Genomic DNA, 17,839 nt, shown 5'->3' on the forward strand with positions numbered 1-17,839 from the left:
GTACAGAGAATACTCGTTAAGATACAGAGGAGCTGGATTTAGGAAAGGGAGGAGGAACCTCAAGCATTTTTATCTGTTTGGTTTTTTTTTATTTTTTTAGAAAGCTGGGACAACTTCAAGGCTAAGGAGTGGGAGTTGAGGAGGAAAAGGTTTCAGGGAAAGTGCTGTGAGAAAGGGAAGGTAAAAGTCTGCAGGGCTACAAGGCTAGAAAAGGCTTGAGGCAAAGAAACACTGCATGAGCTACAGCCTCAGGTGGAGGTGGAAGGTGAGTGTGTAAAGTGTTTCATAAGGACAGAGAACGGATCGTGGCAGGAATTTTGTAAGCCAGTCGGGTTAATGCAGGTGGCCCCTGCTCCCACCTCTCTTCTCTAGCTTTAGCGTCGGCCACACCCACATGGGTAGAATCCATCCAGGAGGGGGAGCATGTGTTTGCGCGCGTGCGTGTTCCCGTGAATACCAGGCAAGAGACAGAGATTGATACAAAAAAGAGACAAGAGAGACGGGGAAGGGGGGCTAGGAGGGGGGAGGTTGGAGCGGAGAGGAGATAGAGAAAGAAAAAGAGAGAGGAAGAGGAGAGAAGAGAGCTAAACCAGTATGGGCCTTGGTAAGGCTAACTACTTAAGGGAATGCAGAGAGCTCCTGCAGGAAGACTTGAGAAGATCCTAAAACTTACCCTAAGACTACAAGGGGCAGTGTATGTGGGGCAGCTTTACCGGACTGCTTTGGGGGTTATTAGGCAGTAATGGTTACTGAACAGGCGTTGTCACGGAGCCATTTAACCCGCCATGAGTGGCTGGAGAGCACCCCATAAGTATGACTCCTCCTGGTGAGGGGGGCCTGAGGCTACAGACAAGGGGAGGAGGGGCACAGGAGGGCTGGCTTTCTGCTCCCCCTCCCCTCAACCCCTGCTGTCACTCACTACCCCAACAGTCGCCTAGGGGGCGGGCCCCGAGAGGTGGAGATGGGGGAGGGTAATCTTAGCAGGCGCCTGCTGCGTGGCGTAGGTAGGGAGTACTGAGGGGGGCGGACGCTGGGGGGGAGGGGTGTCGAACACGAGTGGGAAGCGGAGAGACACGGAGAGGGGGAGGGGATCGGGAAGCATTTGAATGAGAGGAGGGGATCACGGGTAGAGTGGACTCCGGGAGGTAGGGCGGGCAAGGGTGTGTCGGGGGACCACACTCTTGAGCCAGGTAAGGCAAGCAGGTGCGTAGCTGCGTTTTGTGTGTGTGTTTGTGCGTTCTCCATGCACTAGGCCCTTTGGTAGAAAGGGGGCGCCGCCTCCCCCGGAGGCGGGCTTCAAAGCTCCGGAGGCTGTCTTTTCCTCCTCAACTAACGGGGCCCCGGGCGGGGGCTCGAGCTCCATATCCAACGACTGTATGCCAGTCCGCAATTTCCAGGCGGCCACTGGGCTGGGAGTCTCGCGCCGGGGGCCGGCGCTGTCTCGCGAGCCCCCTCCCTGAGCCAGCCAATAAGGTTGGTCGCTGGCACCGCCCGCCTGCTTGCTGCAGAGCACTGGGCGCTGCGAGCGGCGCTGCCATTTAAAGGGGCCGCGACCCCTGTCCTGGCTGCTAGGGAGGGAGGTGGAGAAGGAGCGCGGGGCCGTCGCTGTCTGCAGTTCTAGGCTTGTAGCTGTTACAGTAACCCTGCCTCAGGTAGGGGTCGGGTCGGATCAAGCCTAATGGAACCTGCACGGGATATTTCACAGTAGCCGGGAGGGGGGTCTAAGGCGAAATCGTAGCTCCAAAATGTCTTCCTGTAAATGCCTGAGGTGGGGGGTGGGCAACTGGAGAGGAGAGGGCTGAGGAAGCAGTGGGAGCGGGGGACGGACGGACGAGGCTGAAGGGAAGTGGGCTACCCTGAAAGGTAACTGGGGGAGGGGGAGGAACGCTTGGGTACGGGGGAAGGGCTGAGGGGTGGACCTGGTAAGGCGGGGAGGGGGGGTGGGGCCAGACCTGATGGGTAAAGGCTGGGGAGCTGGGGAGCAGTCGAAGAGTGAGGAGGGAATGTAAACTGAGGTCGTGGGGGCGGGAAAAGCTCCTAAGGCGACGGCCTGAGGAGACTCTGTGGGGACGTTCAACCCGTGTGGGGAAAGGTAAGGGGGGAGGGGAACGGGTACTTGCAGTGTGTGTGGAGGGAGGGGGTCGGACGGGTAGAACGACCAAACTGCCTGGCGTACGTGGGCGCCAGGCCGGGGAACGCCACTCCCCAGAGACGGCGATACATTGCAGGGGGGGGATGGAGGTGGGGGAAGTAGACCTTAGAACTAAAGCCTCTAGAAACGCTTCTCCGTTGTGGTAGTGGGGCAGGGGAGGCCGGGACTGGACACTCGGACTAAAAGACCCGGTGGAAATGCTTGTCCGTTGGGGGGGGTGCTGTTCATGAGGAATTATAAGTGGATGATGGGGTGTGTCCCAGAGGCTGTATAAGAAGGAATTTTAAGACCACCTCTACCACCCCCTCTTCTAATCTGCAGTCCATACCCAGGCATCCTGATGGACCCCAGTGAATTCCCCAGTCCATTTGACCCATTGACCCTACCAGAAAAGCCCCTGGCTGGAGACCTTCCAGTAGACATGGAATTTGGAGAGGATCTGCTGGAATCTCAGACTGCCCCAACTCGAGGATGGGCCCCCCCTGGTCCTTCTCCGTCCTCGGGAGCTCTGGACCTGCTTGATACTCCTTCTGGCCTGGAAAAAGACCCTGGCGTAGTCCTGGATGGAACCACTGAGCTACTGGGGCTGGGGGGGCTGCTCTATAAAGCCCCCTCCTCCCCAGAAGTGGACCATGGTCCTGAGGGGACCCTTCCTTGGGATTCAGGAGATCAGACCCTAGAACCTGGACCAGGGGGCCAGGCCCCTGAGGTTGTGCCACCTGATCCAGGAGCTAGGGCAAATCCCTCTTCTGAGGGGCTGCTAGATCCTTTGGCTCCTGATTCTCCAGTAACCCTACAGTCCTCCCATATTGAAGAGGAAGAGACAACCTCCATAGCTACAAGGAGAAGGGGCTCCCCTGGGCAGGAGGAAGAGCTTCCCCGAGGGCAGCCACAGAGCCCAAATGCCCCCCCTAGCCCTTCAGTGGGAGAGACTCTAGGGGATGGAATCAACAGTTCTCAGACCAAACCTAGGGGCTCTAGCCCCCCTGCACATCCTTCTTTACCAGGTAGGTTGCCTAAGCATTGGCAAATCAGGACTGGGGAGAGGGTGGAGATAAAAAAGGTGGCTCTGTGCTTTGGAAAGGAGGGGGAAAGCCAGAGAAGGGGACAGATAAGGGCAGAGATACGTGGGAGACAGAGTTGGGGTTTGTGAGGGAGGAATGGTGGATGCTGAAGAATAAGGAAAATGTTCAGAAAGCACAGGGGCTATGCAAACAATTAGGTTGTTTTCACAGAGAGCATTGGTGGAAGAGGTTGCTTTTTTCATATTCTGGGGGTTGCCAGGGTTCATCCATCTATTAGGATAGGAGGGAGAACACTATGCTTCTTGGCTTTCAATTTTTTTAGCTGTTTGATTCTAGATGAGAGAAAAATTTCTGGGATTGATAGACGGTAACCAGTCTTTAAAGTCCACAACAGCTTACTGCTTTCAAGAGAATGATAGAAATTCAGGATCTAGCCAGGTGCCAGTGGCTCACACCTGTAATATTAGCTACACAGGAGACTGAGATCTGAGGATTTCAGTTCAAAGCCAGCCCAGGCAGCAAAGTCCGTGAGACTGTTCTCCAATTAAACACCAAAAAGCCAGAAGTGGAGCTGTGTCTCAGTGGTAGGGTGCTAGCCTTGAGCACAAAATCTCAGGAATAGTGCTCCACCCCGAATTTAAGCCCCAGGAACAACACACACACACATTCAGAGTCTACTATTGCATCTCTGATAGAGAGAGAGCTTATTTGTGTCTGAGAGGCTCTAGTTTCTCCTCTGCACTGACTAGTGTCCTCTCTCCAACCTATGATCATCTTGGGACTTATATAACCACCCAAGTTCAAGGATAACTACCCATACATCAATGCTTTTTTTTCTTGCTTGCTTCCATTGGATGCTTGCATTTGTTTTGCTGATAAAATATAAAAACTTCATGAGAGATATGTTGCCTCTATGGCCATAATACCCAATATACGGGCCAGAACGCGGTTACATGGTGTAGGGTATCTGTTTCTTTAATGGAGAATAGTTGCACATACCCCCTTCCCTAACTACAGACCCTGAGGTAACCCTGAGAAGGGCCCCAAAGAAGCCACAGGCACTTGAAAGCGTTTTCCCTTTCAGTTTTAAGTAGTTCTTCCCCAGGAATGGAGGTGGGGGTTGGGTCAGGAGGGTGGTAAGGGCAGGCACAAGATTTAGGCTGCCTTCTGCTTCCTTTGCAGGAGATGGCCTGACTGGGAAGGCGAGTGAGAAGCCGCCTGAAAGGGTGAGGGGGGGAGGGGATTGGAAGGAGTCTGGTTATCTCTAGGAAGGACAGACCCTTCATTTTCCCTCTCACGTTGAGTGCTGTGAGATAGGAGGGAGGGAGCTCTTACATCTTCTGCTTCAGAAGAAAGTACAGCCTCTTTTTATTCCCTTAAAGAGCTGGTCCAAGGGTACCTACTTTCATTTCCCCCTCCCATCTCCTATCCTTCCCCCAATCTATATACTTCTATTAGCCTGTCCTTTGGGTCAGTTTTGCTCCCCATTTTTCCAAGGTACAGAAGAGAAGCGAACGCGTTAGAAGAGCAGAGCCTCCAAAACCTGAGGTTGTGGATTCCACTGAGAGCAGTGAGTAGAATTTGAGGAAGCGTGACCTTGGAATTCTGGATATGGACAAGTTGAATGTGGGATACGGCAGGGCATGAATCTTTTACGGCATGTACTCTCTCTCAGGCAGAGTGTAGAGTGCCTGTCTCTGCTATGTGTTGGCATGGGAACCAGGGGCAGTGGGAGAAATTGAAAACAAGAGCAGTGAGAATGAAGAGTTTCCTATTTCAACTGTGCCATCCCTGGCTCCAATCTTCTCTTTTGGAGCCTCTCCCTTCCCCTCCCTGAAATATTATCAAGTAACTAGAAGTGAGAGACATCTGTAGCTTCAGGTACCAATATAATATGGGAAGAGTTGTAATACCTAGAAGAGGGATCCACGGAATCCCAGAGATCTCAGGATCAGGACTGAACTAACTGTTAGTGTGGTCATCAGATAGCTGGAGACCTGGTCGAGTGGCCTTTTCTCAATGGTTTCCCCCCCAAATTCCCACAGTTCCAGTGTCAGATGAGGATTCTGATGCGATGGTAGATGACCCCAATGATGAGGACTTTGTGCCATTCCGGCCCCGGCGCTCTCCTCGAATGTCCCTACGCTCAAGTGTGTCACAAAGGGCTGGGCGCTCTTCCATGGGCACCAAGATGACTTGTGCACATTGCCGGACACCATTGCAGAAGGGGCAGACAGCCTATCAGCGCAAGGGGCTGCCTCAGCTTTTCTGCTCTTCATCTTGTCTCACCACTTTCTCCAAGAAGCCCTTGGGCAAAAAGACCTGTACCTTCTGTAAGAAGTAAGTGATAGCCTTAGGGGTTATGGGTCAGTGGTCAGGGTGGGAGTTGTGACTCAGGCAGAAGACTGTATTTGTCAAGAACCAAGCAGAACAGAGCTGGGAGAGAAAGGTCATTTAGAAAGGTGGTCAGAGAGTATTTGACTCTGTGATCCTCAAATCTGAGGAGAGGGACAAAGCTGATGAAACGAAAGGGTAGTCCTAAGTAAATACTCACACCTGTTTATCCTTCCAGGGAGATCTGGAATACCAAGGAATCAGTTGTGGCACAGACTGGTTCAGGAGGCTCCTTCCATGAGTTCTGCACATCTGTCTGCCTCTCTCTGTATGAAGCCCAGCAACAGCGCCCAATCCCCCAGTCTGGGGATCCAGCTGATGCCACTCGCTGCAGCATATGCCAGAAGACTGGAGAGGTGAGATGATTGGTTGGGGATGCTTTTACAGAGCCTGGCCATCCCTGACCTGCCCCTCTGGTTTTGGGGCTGCAGTGGCCAGGCCCTGTGGAAATGGGGTGTCGGGGAGGAAAAGCAGCTATCATGTGGGAACACATTCAAGGATAGAGCTTCTCCAGGTTGTGTGCAGCTGGCCCTCTTTGCCTCCCAGGATGTCATCATCAAGTCGTCAAGCCTGATGTACAGGTTGGGGGGTCCCTAGGCTTCCTTTCTGCTGTGAAGGTCTAGGGTGAGGTGGGGCGGATCTTTGTATCGGGGCGGGCGGTGGTGGTCAGGCCCCAGCTCAGGGTGTGTGTGTGTGTGTGTGGCAGGTCCTGCATGAGGTCAGCAATGGCAGCGTGGTGCACCGGCTCTGCAGCGACTCTTGCTTCTCCAAATTCCGGGCCAACAAGGGACTGAAAACCAACTGTTGTGATCAGTGTGGCGCTTACATCTACACCAAGACCGGGAGCCCTGGCCCTGAGCTTCTCTTCCACGAGGGCCAGCAAAAGCGGTTCTGCAACACAACGTGCTTGGGGGCATACAAGAAGGTGGGGCCCAGGGAGTAGTGCATTAGAGGGCTGTGGAAGGGTGAGGGGTATGGTTCTTGGGGGATAAATAAAGGTGCCTGATGGGTCTGAGCTAGGAGAAATAAAACAAATAAAAGGGGGTTTCAGTTGTATCTGTTATTTTTTATTTTTGAAGCTGGCTGGTGAACACACAGGCCTTTGTTATACCATCAACTATACTTTTTTTTTGTATGCCTGAAATATTTCATGTTTAAAAAAATTTAAAAATAAAAGTAAAGGGACAAATCCAGCCTCAGCCTCTCCTTCCCCATCCTCACAGAAAAACACACGTGTGTACCCCTGTGTCTGGTGCAAGACCCTGTGTAAGAACTTTGAGATGCTATCACATGTGGATCGTAATGGCAAGACCAGCTTGTTCTGTTCCCTGTGCTGTACCACTTCTTACAAAGTGAAGCAGGCAGGGCTCACTGGTAGGTGCAAAGCCCTCTTCTCTGAGACCCCCTGCTGGCCTTCCTTCTGCTTCCCATACTCTTCTGTTCTAGAGTAATCCCTGCTGCCTGACCTCAGCCCCAACCACATCTTCCTGTGGATTTTCTGTTCCATCGTTGCCCTACCTTACACATTCTGTGTGCTCTCTCTTTCTCTCTCTCTGTCTTGCTCTTTCTCTCTTTGTACACCCCAGGCCCACCCCGACCCTGCAGCTTCTGCCGCCGCAGCCTCTCTGACCCCAGTTACTACAACAAGGTTGACCGCTCAGTCTACCAGTTCTGCAGCCCCAGCTGCTGGACCAAGTTCCAGGTACTCCAGACCCTGGACCAGGGCTAAAAGGGTGGCAGCAGTAGAGAAAGAGAAAGGATAGGAGATTTGGGGTAGGTAGGCCTAGGTAGAGCAAAGAACAAGACTGACCTCCCCTCTTCAGTAGTACCACACACATCTTGCCCCTTCTTTACTTGTCTTCCTTCCCTCCAGCGCACAAGCCCTGAAGGGGGCATTCATCTGAGCTGTCACTACTGCCACAGCCTCTTCAGTGGCAAGCCTGAGGTCTTGGACTGGCAGGTAAGACCCTCCCCCACTCTCCCACATCTTGCTACATGTCTGAAGGGATCTTTCTACTCCATTAAGATGTTACAGCTCTACCCTCACTGCCCTGTGCCCTCCACCTCAGGACCAGGTGTTCCAGTTCTGCTGCCGTGATTGTTGTGAGGACTTCAAGCGCCTTAGGGGTGTGGTGTCCCAGTGTGAGCACTGCCGGCAGGAGAAACTCCTGCATGAGAAACTTCGATTCAGTGGTGTGGAGAAGAGCTTCTGTAGTGAAGGTAAGGAAGTGGGGGGAGGGGCAGAGGACCTTATTCTTCAGTGCCAGGGAGAATGATAGAGAACAGAAGCTTTGGAAAGAGATCCAAGGAGCAGAGCCTTCTGCCCAGAATGTACTACTTCATCTAAGGCTTTATGCATGAGGAGTCGTTTTCGAGGTAGTTTCAGGTATAGTGCCTTAAAACAGTTGGGTCTTCTGTTCATAGGTATCTGGCTCAGGACTCTGCTTTCTCTCCCTCTCTTTTCCAGGCTGTGTGCTGCTATACAAGCAAGACTTCACTAAGAAGTTGGGCTTGTGCTGTATTACTTGTACTTACTGCTCCCAGACCTGCCAACGTGGTGTCACTGAGCAATTGGATGGCAGCACCTGGGACTTTTGCAGTGAGGACTGTAAGAGCAAGTACCTGCTGTGGTATTGCAAGGTAAGGAAGGGTCGACATATTAGAAAGGCAGCAGGAAATGTGAGCTGTAACACTGACAATAGAGTGTGAGCAGATCTCCAAGGTGGGAGAGGTACATGGTTTATCCCAAGGGAGAGGGCCCAGCACATTTTAGAGAGAGGTCTCACCATCATATTGCTGCCCTCAGGCTGCCCGGTGCCATGCCTGTAAGCGCCAGGGGAAGTTGCTGGAGACCATCCACTGGCGTGGTCAGATCCGTCATTTCTGCAACCAACAATGTCTGCTGCGTTTCTATAGCCAGCAAAACCAACCCAACCTGGATACCCAAAGTGGGCCTGAGAGCCTCCTAAACAGTGAGTCCTGGGCAGGGGGCACTGACAGAATTTGCTTGAACTTTTCTAACCCCAGAACCATCCCCTTTCTTTGTTTTCTGTTGTATTCACTCCCTCCCTGGTCAGAGCTCCCAGTATTCTGCTCCTTTAGTTTCCTGATTTTGTGAGTTCCAGGGGGTCTTGAGGGTGAGAGTCTGCTAATTTTCTCTACAGCTATTGTTTTAGGGAGTAGTGCCCACCCAGGGAGGTTGGGGAATGTAGGAGTTGTGGTTACTTTCAGAGGGAAGGAAATAGCAACATAAGCTCTACCTTTAGCAATACTAGAGTGTGTACTATTTTGAAAATGTTGCTCTTTCACTCTATGGATAATAAACTCGTGAGAGCTAAGTGGAAAGTTTGATGTGGGGGCAAGAGAGTATTTTCTTCTCCTTGGTAGCTAGAAGCAAAAACAACGTCTTGGTTACAATTGCTGGGGCACAATGAAGACTAGACCTAGGGTAAGGAAGAAAGGGCAATCCTAGACTTTTCTTTTTCTGTTGATTCTACCTCTCAATGAAACTCCCCTGGAACAGGGGTGAGGAAAACAAGAGCTAGTTCGTCCAATGGCAGACTTCATTTGTTTTGATCTACAGGTCAGTCTTCTGAGTCAAAGCCCCAGACACCTTCTCAAACCAAAGTGGAAAACAGCAACGCAGTGAAGACTCCAGAGGAAAATGGAAATGTGGGCAAGGTCTGGGCAAAAGCCAAGGGGAAGAAGATAATGTCAGAGGAGAGTAGTGTAGTTGACAGTACTAATCATCTTTTATGTTTTTAGATTCCTGTGAAGACCCAGGTAGCTCCAAATGCTCCCACTCCACCCCCTCCACCACCCCCAGCAACTCCCCGCAAAAACAAAGCTGCCATGTGTAAGCCACTGATGCAGAACCGAGGAGTATCCTGCAAGGTTGAAATGAAGTCCAAAGGGAGTCAGACAGGTGAGCCAGACCACCTAGAGTCCATAGACTGAATTCTAGAGTCTTCAGCCTCCAATTATATGTCCAACAGCAAGAAGAGTCTTTAGTATCTGAAGTATCATGCATATGGTTGTCCTAGAATCACAGAATTGTCTCCACGTTTTGTTCAAGAGCAGTTTTTTTTTTTGCCAGTCCTGGGCTTGAGCTCAGGGCCTGAGCACTGTCCTTGGACTTTCTCAAGGCTAGAACTATACCACTTGAGCCTCAGCACCACTTCCGGCTTTTTCTATATATGTGGTACCAAGGAATCGAACCCGGGTCTTCGTGCATGCTAGGCAAGCACTTTAACCACTAGGCCAAACTCCCGGCCCCATCAAGAGCAGTTTTGTAATACTGAACACATTTTAGAGCTTTTGGGTATGAAGTCCTAGGTCAGATGTGCCTCATGTAGGAAGGACTCTGAGAAGATCCCTCTCTTTCCAACAGAAGAGTGGAAGCCACAGGTGATTGTGCTACCCATTCCAGTGCCCATCTTTGTGCCAGTGCCTATGCATCTGTACTGCCAGAAAGTCCCGGTGCCTTTCTCAATGCCTATCCCAGTAAGTGTCCTTGCCCATTCTGGTCCTTTACTCTTTTGAGATTAAAACCTACTCTCTTCCTTATTCTCATCGGCTGATATCTTAATATTCTGGTGTGGTTCTTGGCATTTAGTTGGGATTTGTGCCTCTAGGTGCCTGTGCCCATGTTCTTGCCCACTACATTGGAGAGCACAGACAAGATTGTGGAGACCATTGAGGAGCTGAAGGTGAAGATCCCTTCCAACCCTTTGGAGGCTGACATCCTGGCTATGGCAGAAATGATCGCAGAGGCTGAGGAATTAGACAAGGCCTCATCTGACCTTTGTGGTATGTCATGGATAGCAATGATGCCAGATACAGGGTGCTACTAGTATGTCTGCTTACAAGGGTGGAGAGTGGTGATCTTGGTGCTGGATAGTATATGGGAATAGTTGGCCTGAGCCCTCAAAAATCTAGGAGGATACTGCGCAGGAGCTGCACTGACTGAAACAATTTCTCTGAACTTCCCAGATCTTGTGAGTAACCAGAGTGCAGAGGGGCTTCTAGAAGACTGTGACTTGTTTGGACCAGCTCGAGATGATGTTCTGGCCATGGCTGTTAAGATGGCCAATGTACTGGATGAGCCTGGACAAGATTTGGAGGCAGACTTCCCCAAGAGTGAGTAGGATTCAAATCATACCACCTTTAGAATGTCACCATTTGTATTATCAGGAAAGGAGTGTTTTCTTATGACCCCAGTCATGGTCATTATGACATTAGGACATAGGTTCTTACAAGGAAATAGTTTTTCAGATAGCTGGTCAGGACAGAGTACTCTTTGATTTTGAGTTTTATGTGTTTGTGTGGCTGGTTAATTGGAAAAAAACGAGTTTCACAGACTTTCTGCCCAGGCTTAGCTTCTGAGATCCACACATCTCAGCCTCCTGAGTAGTTAGGGTTACAGGTGTGAACCAAGAGCAGATTTTTTTTGGCCAGTCCTGGGGCTTGAACTCAGGACCTGAGCACTGTCCATGAGCTTCTTTTGTTCAAGGCTAGTACTCTCCTGCTTGAGCCACAGTGCCACTTAGCATTTTTTGTTTATGCAGTACTGTGGAATTGAGCCCAGGGCTTCGTACATGCTAGGCAAGTACTCTGCCACTAAGCCACATTCCCAGCCTAGCTTTTTTTTAACCTTAAATTATGGTAAAGATCATAATATAAATTTTACTGTCTTCACCATTTTAAGTGTAGTGGTAAGTGTATCTACATTGCTATGAAGTCTTTGAGTCCAATGAAGCTGCCCAGCAGGTTCATCTTGCAGCAAATAGGCAAGTAGCAAAGGTGGAATAGAAGAATTAGAGGGTTGAGATCTTGAGAAATAGATTTCTTCTGTCTTTCTTCTCTATTAGATCCATTGGACATTAACCCCAGTGTAGATTTCCTCTTTGATTGTGGCCTGGTAGGGCCTGAGGATGTGTCTACTGAACAAGACCTTCCCCGGACCATGAGGAAGGTGAGGATTTCAGATACTGGATCCACAGAAGGAAGGCGGAGGCTCAAAGGGAAGAGGGTATTCTTTTAACTAAGTCAGAAACCTTAATGTGGTCTTTCTGTTCTGGGCCTCCTTTTTCTAACACTAGCATTACTGAGTTCTAGCCAAATTGATTGTTCCCTAATTTACAAGATTATCAAAGCTACCCCTGGGTCTTTCTGCCATAGAAGATTTCTGTGTTCATACATTAGCCCCCAACCCTGGTGGTAAATACTATCCTGACAAGCTTCCATGGTATCCTGACTTCACTTTTGCCACTGTCGTCTTCTCTTTTCTTCCAGGGTCAAAAACGGTTGGTGCTTTCAGAAAGTTGTTCCCGGGATTCCATGAGCAGCCAACCTAGTTGTACTGGTCTTAACTATTCATATGGTGTCAATGCTTGGAAGTGCTGGGTGCAGTCAAAATATGCCAATGGAGAAACAAGCAAGGGTGATGAGCTGCGCTTTGGCCGTAAGTATCCAGGGAAAAAAGAAAGGACAAGGGAGGAGGGGAAGGAGAGAGGGGACTGTGATTCAACTGAAGGTGTCTAGCAGTGATAGGGATATAATCACTTAAGGGTGTTCTGTGAAAATAAAAAAAAATGAATTAAAGAAAGATACTAAGCCAGGCACTGGAGGCTCACAGGTATAATCCTACCTACTTAGGAGGCTGAGATCTGAGGATCAAGGTTTGAAGCCAGCCCAGGCAGTCAAATTCAACAGTTAACTAGCAAAAAGCCAGAAGTGGAGGTATGGCACCAGCCTTGAGTAAAAAAGATAAAGAATTTAGTACTCTGAGTTTAAGTCCCACTACCAACACAAAAATAAAGAATGAATAAAGGGAGATGCTAGGGTTGGGAACATTGTTCAAATAGTAAAGCACTCGTATAGCAAACACAGGCTCTAAGTTCAAATCTTAATAAAGATTTTGGGGCTAGGGATATGAATCAAGTAGTAGAGCACTTATCCAAAAAGTGCAAGGCCCAGAGTACCCCTTCACAGAATTTATTTTGATTGAAGGGAAGTCAGGTGCTGGGGTGTCTTACTTCTATAATCATAGCTAATCCTAGCTACTTAGGAGGCTGAGGTCTGAGGATCATAGTTCAAAGTCAGCCTGGATCAGAAAGTCCCTGATACTCCAGTAAACCACACCCACACAAAACGCCGGAAGTAGAGCTGTGGTTCAAATTGTAGAACATTAGCCTTGAGAAAAAAGTTCAGGGACAGAGCCTAGGCCCTGAGTTCAAGCCCTAGGACTGGCATACACACACACACACACACACACACACACACACACACACACACACACACTATAAAGTTTCAAGACTGAAGTGTGGGTTTATTCAGAAACTAGATGTAACTAAAGAGTTAATGGTTTGGGGCTAAATGAAATTCACCATGTAGAGTTTTCTTAATTCCATTCACCTCTGTATGTCACTGCAGCCAAACCCATGCGTATCAAAGAGGATATTCTTGCTTGCTCAGCTGCTGAGCTCAACTATGGTCTGGCCCAGTTTGTGAGAGAAATTACTCGACCCAATGGTGAACGATATGAACCTGACAGTATCTACTATCTGTGTCTTGGCATCCAGCAGGTATCCCATATATACTGCCACATTCTCTTCATCCAACACAGCTAGACAGGTGCTGCTAGAACTGTTTCTAGCCCACTCCCTATTGTCACTTGTCTCTTACCCCTTCCCCAAATAGGCAGCTTGTCTTTCAACTCCTATGACAAATAAGATACAAGATGCCTATACTTTCTTAAAATCAGAGTGTGGTTCCTGTACTGTTGGTCAAGAATCATTACTGTGGGTGTCCCCTTTGTTCTCCTTAAACCCAGAGAGGAGAGAGCTACGTTTCTTAAGTGATGGGCTAACATTTAGTTTTCACTAGGAGAGGTCAGTCATGTATGACCTCACAAGGTGGGTCCAGGCTTCTCAGGAACCTTTCCAAGCCTTCTCTTCTCTCAAACCACAGTACTTAATGGTATAAGGACACCTGAAGGAAAGTACACTAGGTCATCTAATCAAGCAGCTGTTTCCCCTTATCTCCTAATTATCAAGCCTCATGCTTGGGGCTTTCAGCATCATATTCTTTCCAATAGGATTTACAACCTGGCTTTCTGTATGTCTTTTTGTTTCTCTAGTATTTGCTGGAAAATAACCGAATGGTGAACATTTTCACGGATCTTTACTACCTGACTTTTGTTCAAGAACTGAACAAGTCTCTGAGTACCTGGCAGCCCACACTCCTTCCTAACAGTAAGGGGCATGAACTTAGCAACCCCTATTTCCTCTCCTCCCTTCTTCCAACTTCCAACTCTGTGCTCTCTGGCTCGCCACTCTTCAAGAAGGGTTCCAGGGCCAGAGCATGCAGTTGACTGCCTCAAGATTTAGAGGTTGAGAATCAGGAGCCCCTGCCATTGAACATGAGATCAAAATATAGGTCTGGTCAGGTATGAATGGCTCACACATTCCTAATCCTTGCTACTCAAGAGGTTTTATAGCCTGGGCTATAAAAAAATGGTTTCCAAAATAAATAAATAAAAAAAGAACACCAAAACAACCTCCATCAAACTGGTCTAAAGAGGTATGTGGATAGAACAGAAGAAAAAAAAAGATGTCCCAGGTTGGGTTGAGAAAAGCTTACGTGGCTGGGAATGTGGCTTAAACAGAAGAAGCCAGAAGTGGCATTGTGACTCAAGTGGTAGAGTGCTAGCCTTTAGCAAAAGAAGCTCAGGAATACTGACCAGGCTCAGGAATGGCAAAAAAAAAAATTAAATCTTGTTTTTGTTTGTTGAGTGTCAGATTTTATATACAATAGTCATTCACTAGATGAGACATATATTGTATTTGTGCACAGACCTTGGTGTGCATGAAGCAGTTGAGTTTGGGAAGTCGAGCCTTCCTGACTGGCCTTTCTCCCCTTGTCCATTGCAGATACAGTATTCTCCCGAGTGGAAGAAGAACACCTCTGGGAGTGCAAGCAGCTGGGGGTCTACTCACCCTTTGTTCTTCTGAATACACTCATGTTCTTCAACACTAAGTTTTTTGGACTTCAGACTGCTGAGGAACACATGCAGCTCTCTTTCACCAATGTGGTTCGGCAGTCCCGCAAGTGTACTACTCCTCGGGGTACCACCAAGGTGGTGAGCATCCGCTACTATGCCCCAGTTCGCCAAAGGAAAGGGCGAGGTATGAAGTTGCCTCTATTTTGTTGGGGTTTTTTTTGTCCCTTCTCTGTTTCCCCTGCCATGCCCCAGCCTATTTACCAGGTTGGTCCTCTCCTCTGCCACTAGCTTTCTCTCTTTCTCTTGTTTGCAGAAAGATAAAAATAGTCCTTCTAGCTTTTTACCTAGAAGTGGCGATTGTATAGATAAGAGCTTACCATGCTACCTTTGTTGTGTTTTTCCTCATTTCAAGGCAGTTTACCTGATTGCCTACTTTTTGGCAGAGTAAGATATGGACAGGTAGGAAGCTGTTAGATATGTTTGGCTGCCAGAAAAGAGATAACAGTAGATGAGAGGCTTTCCTTGATTCCAAAATTATATTAGTCTTCTGGCCTTGGAAATGTATTCTGTCCAAGGGCATTCTTTAAAGGTCCCTTTTCTGGACCTGTGCCTGTATGTGATGTGGTGTGTAGAGGTTTGGGCCATCATTGTTTCTATGTCTTAAGTAAAGCCTAAGTTTGCAACATGATCGGTTTCATACAGTTTGTCTTAACTTCTGGGAATATCTCTGTAAAATGTCAACTTGGGGGATATTATAGAGAAAAACTTTGGGGGAAGTAGAACTGTGCCTCAAGTGGTAGATTGCCAGCCTTGAGTGACAAATCTAAGGGATGGCACCCAGGCCCTAAGTTCAAGCCCCAGTACCTGTACACAAAGAAAGGGAGAGAGACAGAGACAGAGATCTTGTCAGTGAAAACTTTGAGAGGATTCCAGAACAGTCCTCTATAAAATGATTGGTTGGTATGGAGATACTGACCTCTTCTCTCTCCTCCTCCTCCTCCTCTTCCTCCTCCTCCTCCTCCTTTTTCTCCTCCTCCTCCTCCTCTTCCTCCTTTTCCTCCTCCTCTTCCCCCTCCTACTCCTCTTCCTCTCTTATCTTTTTTACCTGTTCGCTTGCTCTTCCTCTCATTTCCCCCCATGCCTCTTTCTCAGGGCATAGATGGAACCTAGGACCTTGCATATGCTAGGCATGTACTATATTCTGATATACAGTGCAAGACCCATTTATTTCTTCCTGATACTCTATTTTAGGTCCTTAAGGTCTTCTCCCTATTTCATGGGAGGTTGGTGCTTTACTGAGCATGTGCTCTTAAAGAGTCTGGGTCATTTCCCTTCTCTACAGAAACAGGTCCTGGAAAACGGAAGAGAGAAGATGAAGCACCCGTCTTAGAACAGCGTGAGAATCGCATGAATCCCCTCCGCTGCCCTGTCAAGTTCTACGAATTCTATCTGTCAAAATGGTGAGTTGGCAGGTTTACTGGCATGGTATTAGCATACAGGTACAAGGGACCTATTTTGTTTGGGTACTGATCTGTCTTTCCACTTCCCCCCCACCATTGTAGTCCTGAAAGCCTCCGGACTCGGAATGATGTGTTTTACCTGCAACCTGAGCGATCCTGCATTGCTGAGTCACCTCTCTGGTATTCTGTGATCCCTATGGACCGAAGCATGTTGGAGAGCATGCTAAATCGGATTCTCGCAGTGCGTGAGATTTATGAGGAACTGGGTCGTCCTGGGGATGAAGACCTAGACTGAACTCATGTGCCACTTGTATCCATCTTTTACATCACTGTCTGTTCTGTGGCTACTCCGTGCAGAGTGACTGGCCCAGGAACCAATGCTACTAATTCTGAAGGGCCCTCACTGCCCCTTTCTACTCACCCATTCTCTGCATTCCTAGAGAACCCTTGGCTTTAACTTTGTTCCATACAACTTGATAACCATAGAACCCCAATCCTCTATATTCAAGGGCCAGTTCCCTAGTGATGGGCAAAAATCTTCTAGCCCATTGGTCTTTATCCTTCACAGTAACCCCATTTCCTGGGACCAGACTCTGGTGGAGCATTAATAGTGATGGTGATCTTGTTCGTGGGTTTCCTGACCTATCTGTGTAGATGAAGCCCCTTATTCCTAGGCCTGACCTGGGGAAAAACCCAACTGCCTTCTCTGCCCTGTGCCCACTGCCTCTCTCCTCAATTTCCCAGTTATCATACAAAAAGGTCTAATTTAAAACGTGTAAATGAAACGAGAGGACCATTTACAAGCATTTTACACTATTTTCCTTCTATAAAAAAATTGATTGTTGGTATCCTCTCACCATTCCTTCCCCTACCCTATCCTGGCAAGCACCAGCTCATATGGTGCTATAGTTTTTAAAGGGTTCCAAATGCTTTCTTCTCCTCAAAGGCAGAGAATGATTAAGTATAGGGAGCAGATTCCTGTTGTGCAGACTCTTGTCCCCTTGGTTTATGTGTTTGTCCTCTCTACCATGTTAGATTGGTATGAGCCATGGTGTCAACTTGCTTAGCCCCCTCTGTAACTGCCTCCCTTTAGTTCCATGAACAGAGCTCCCAAGGCAAAAATCACCTTCTGACTTTGGGGCTGGGTTCCTTGCTCTCGTTCTCCCCCTATCATAAGAGCCAGGCCAAGCCTGTGGGGGCCTGGATTATGCGGGATGGGTCTATGGTCCAAAGATAGGTGAGAAGTTGTAGTTGTAGGCCCTACCCCTACTATCTACATCTTCTCTTCTCCCCATCTTGCCTTTGTGGGCCCAAAAAACTATTAATGACTGGCAAAGGGGGTGCCCAGTCCTTTCCCTGTTGGCTTTGCTGTTCCCCAGCTTCCTTTTTGTGTTTTTATAACTGTTACCAGTTTAGCCACTGTTTAAATTGTATATATTGTTATAAGGCGCCTGGCCTGTCCCTTCAGTGAGCCATGCCTATCCTTGTGTTGTAGTGAGAAGCTGTTGTCACAACTAACCTTCTGTCTCTGGAATTGTTTGTTTCAAATAAAGAATTAAAATTGTCTTTTTTGCCTTTGGGGAAGGAACGTGGTCCTTGAAGAGAGTAAAGGGGTAAAGGGATGTAGAGGAGCTATGTAAACATTATAGTTGTGAGCCATTGGTGGCTCACTCTTCCTTTTTTTGTCAGTCATGGGGCTTGAACTCTGGGTCTGGGAGCTGTCCTTGCTCTTCAGCTCAAGGCTAGTGCTCTACCACTTTGAGCCACTTACTGTTTTCTGGTGGTTAATTGGAGATAAGAATCT

General features: G+C 48.5%; 1 protein-coding gene across 5 annotated transcripts; it reads left to right on the forward strand.

Annotated features, from left to right (window-relative positions):
• Nucleotides 1–171: 171 nt before the first annotated feature.
• On the forward strand, nt 172–17,601 carry Zmym3 (zinc finger MYM-type containing 3). Of its 5 annotated transcripts, none has more exons than XM_090326897.1 (25): nt 172–265; nt 2,474–3,159; nt 4,360–4,403; nt 4,675–4,747; nt 5,223–5,517; nt 5,750–5,927; nt 6,278–6,496; nt 6,795–6,945; nt 7,158–7,273; nt 7,445–7,531; nt 7,641–7,791; nt 8,039–8,211; nt 8,378–8,543; nt 9,155–9,252; nt 9,337–9,496; nt 9,962–10,074; nt 10,206–10,380; nt 10,564–10,710; nt 11,442–11,545; nt 11,866–12,034; nt 13,006–13,157; nt 13,712–13,826; nt 14,505–14,759; nt 15,918–16,035; nt 16,138–17,601. In XM_090326897.1, the coding sequence occupies exons 2-25, from the start codon at nt 2,493–2,495 to the stop codon at nt 16,328–16,330; spliced, it is 4,119 nt and encodes a 1,372-aa protein (XP_090183023.1). In that variant the 5' UTR covers nt 172–265; nt 2,474–2,492; the 3' UTR covers nt 16,331–17,601. The 5 variants fall into 5 exon arrangements, with proteins under 5 accessions (XP_090183023.1, XP_090183021.1, XP_090183020.1 ...); XM_090326895.1 differs by lacking the exon at nt 172–265 and adding an exon at nt 456–604; XM_090326894.1 differs by lacking the exon at nt 172–265 and adding an exon at nt 1,562–1,652.
• Nucleotides 17,602–17,839: the final 238 nt, after the last annotated feature.

This window comes from Megascapheus bottae, chromosome X (genome assembly GCF_031878675.1).
Source record: "Megascapheus bottae isolate mThoBot1 chromosome X, mThoBot2.hap1, whole genome shotgun sequence".
Classification (NCBI taxonomy): domain Eukaryota; kingdom Metazoa; phylum Chordata; class Mammalia; order Rodentia; family Geomyidae; genus Megascapheus; species Megascapheus bottae.

Bases quoted from the DNA above. Each gene is read 5' to 3' on its own strand.
- Zmym3 (XM_090326897.1), top strand. From the start codon at position 2,493: ATGGACCCCAGTGAATTCCCCAGTCCATTTGACCCATTGACCCTACCA. The intron at 7,274-7,444 runs GTACTCCAGACC...CCTTCCCTCCAG, and splicing joins GCTGCTGGACCAAGTTCCAG to CGCACAAGCCCTGAAGGGGG. The intron at 13,827-14,504 runs GTAAGGGGCATG...TGTCCATTGCAG, and splicing joins GCCCACACTCCTTCCTAACA to ATACAGTATTCTCCCGAGTG.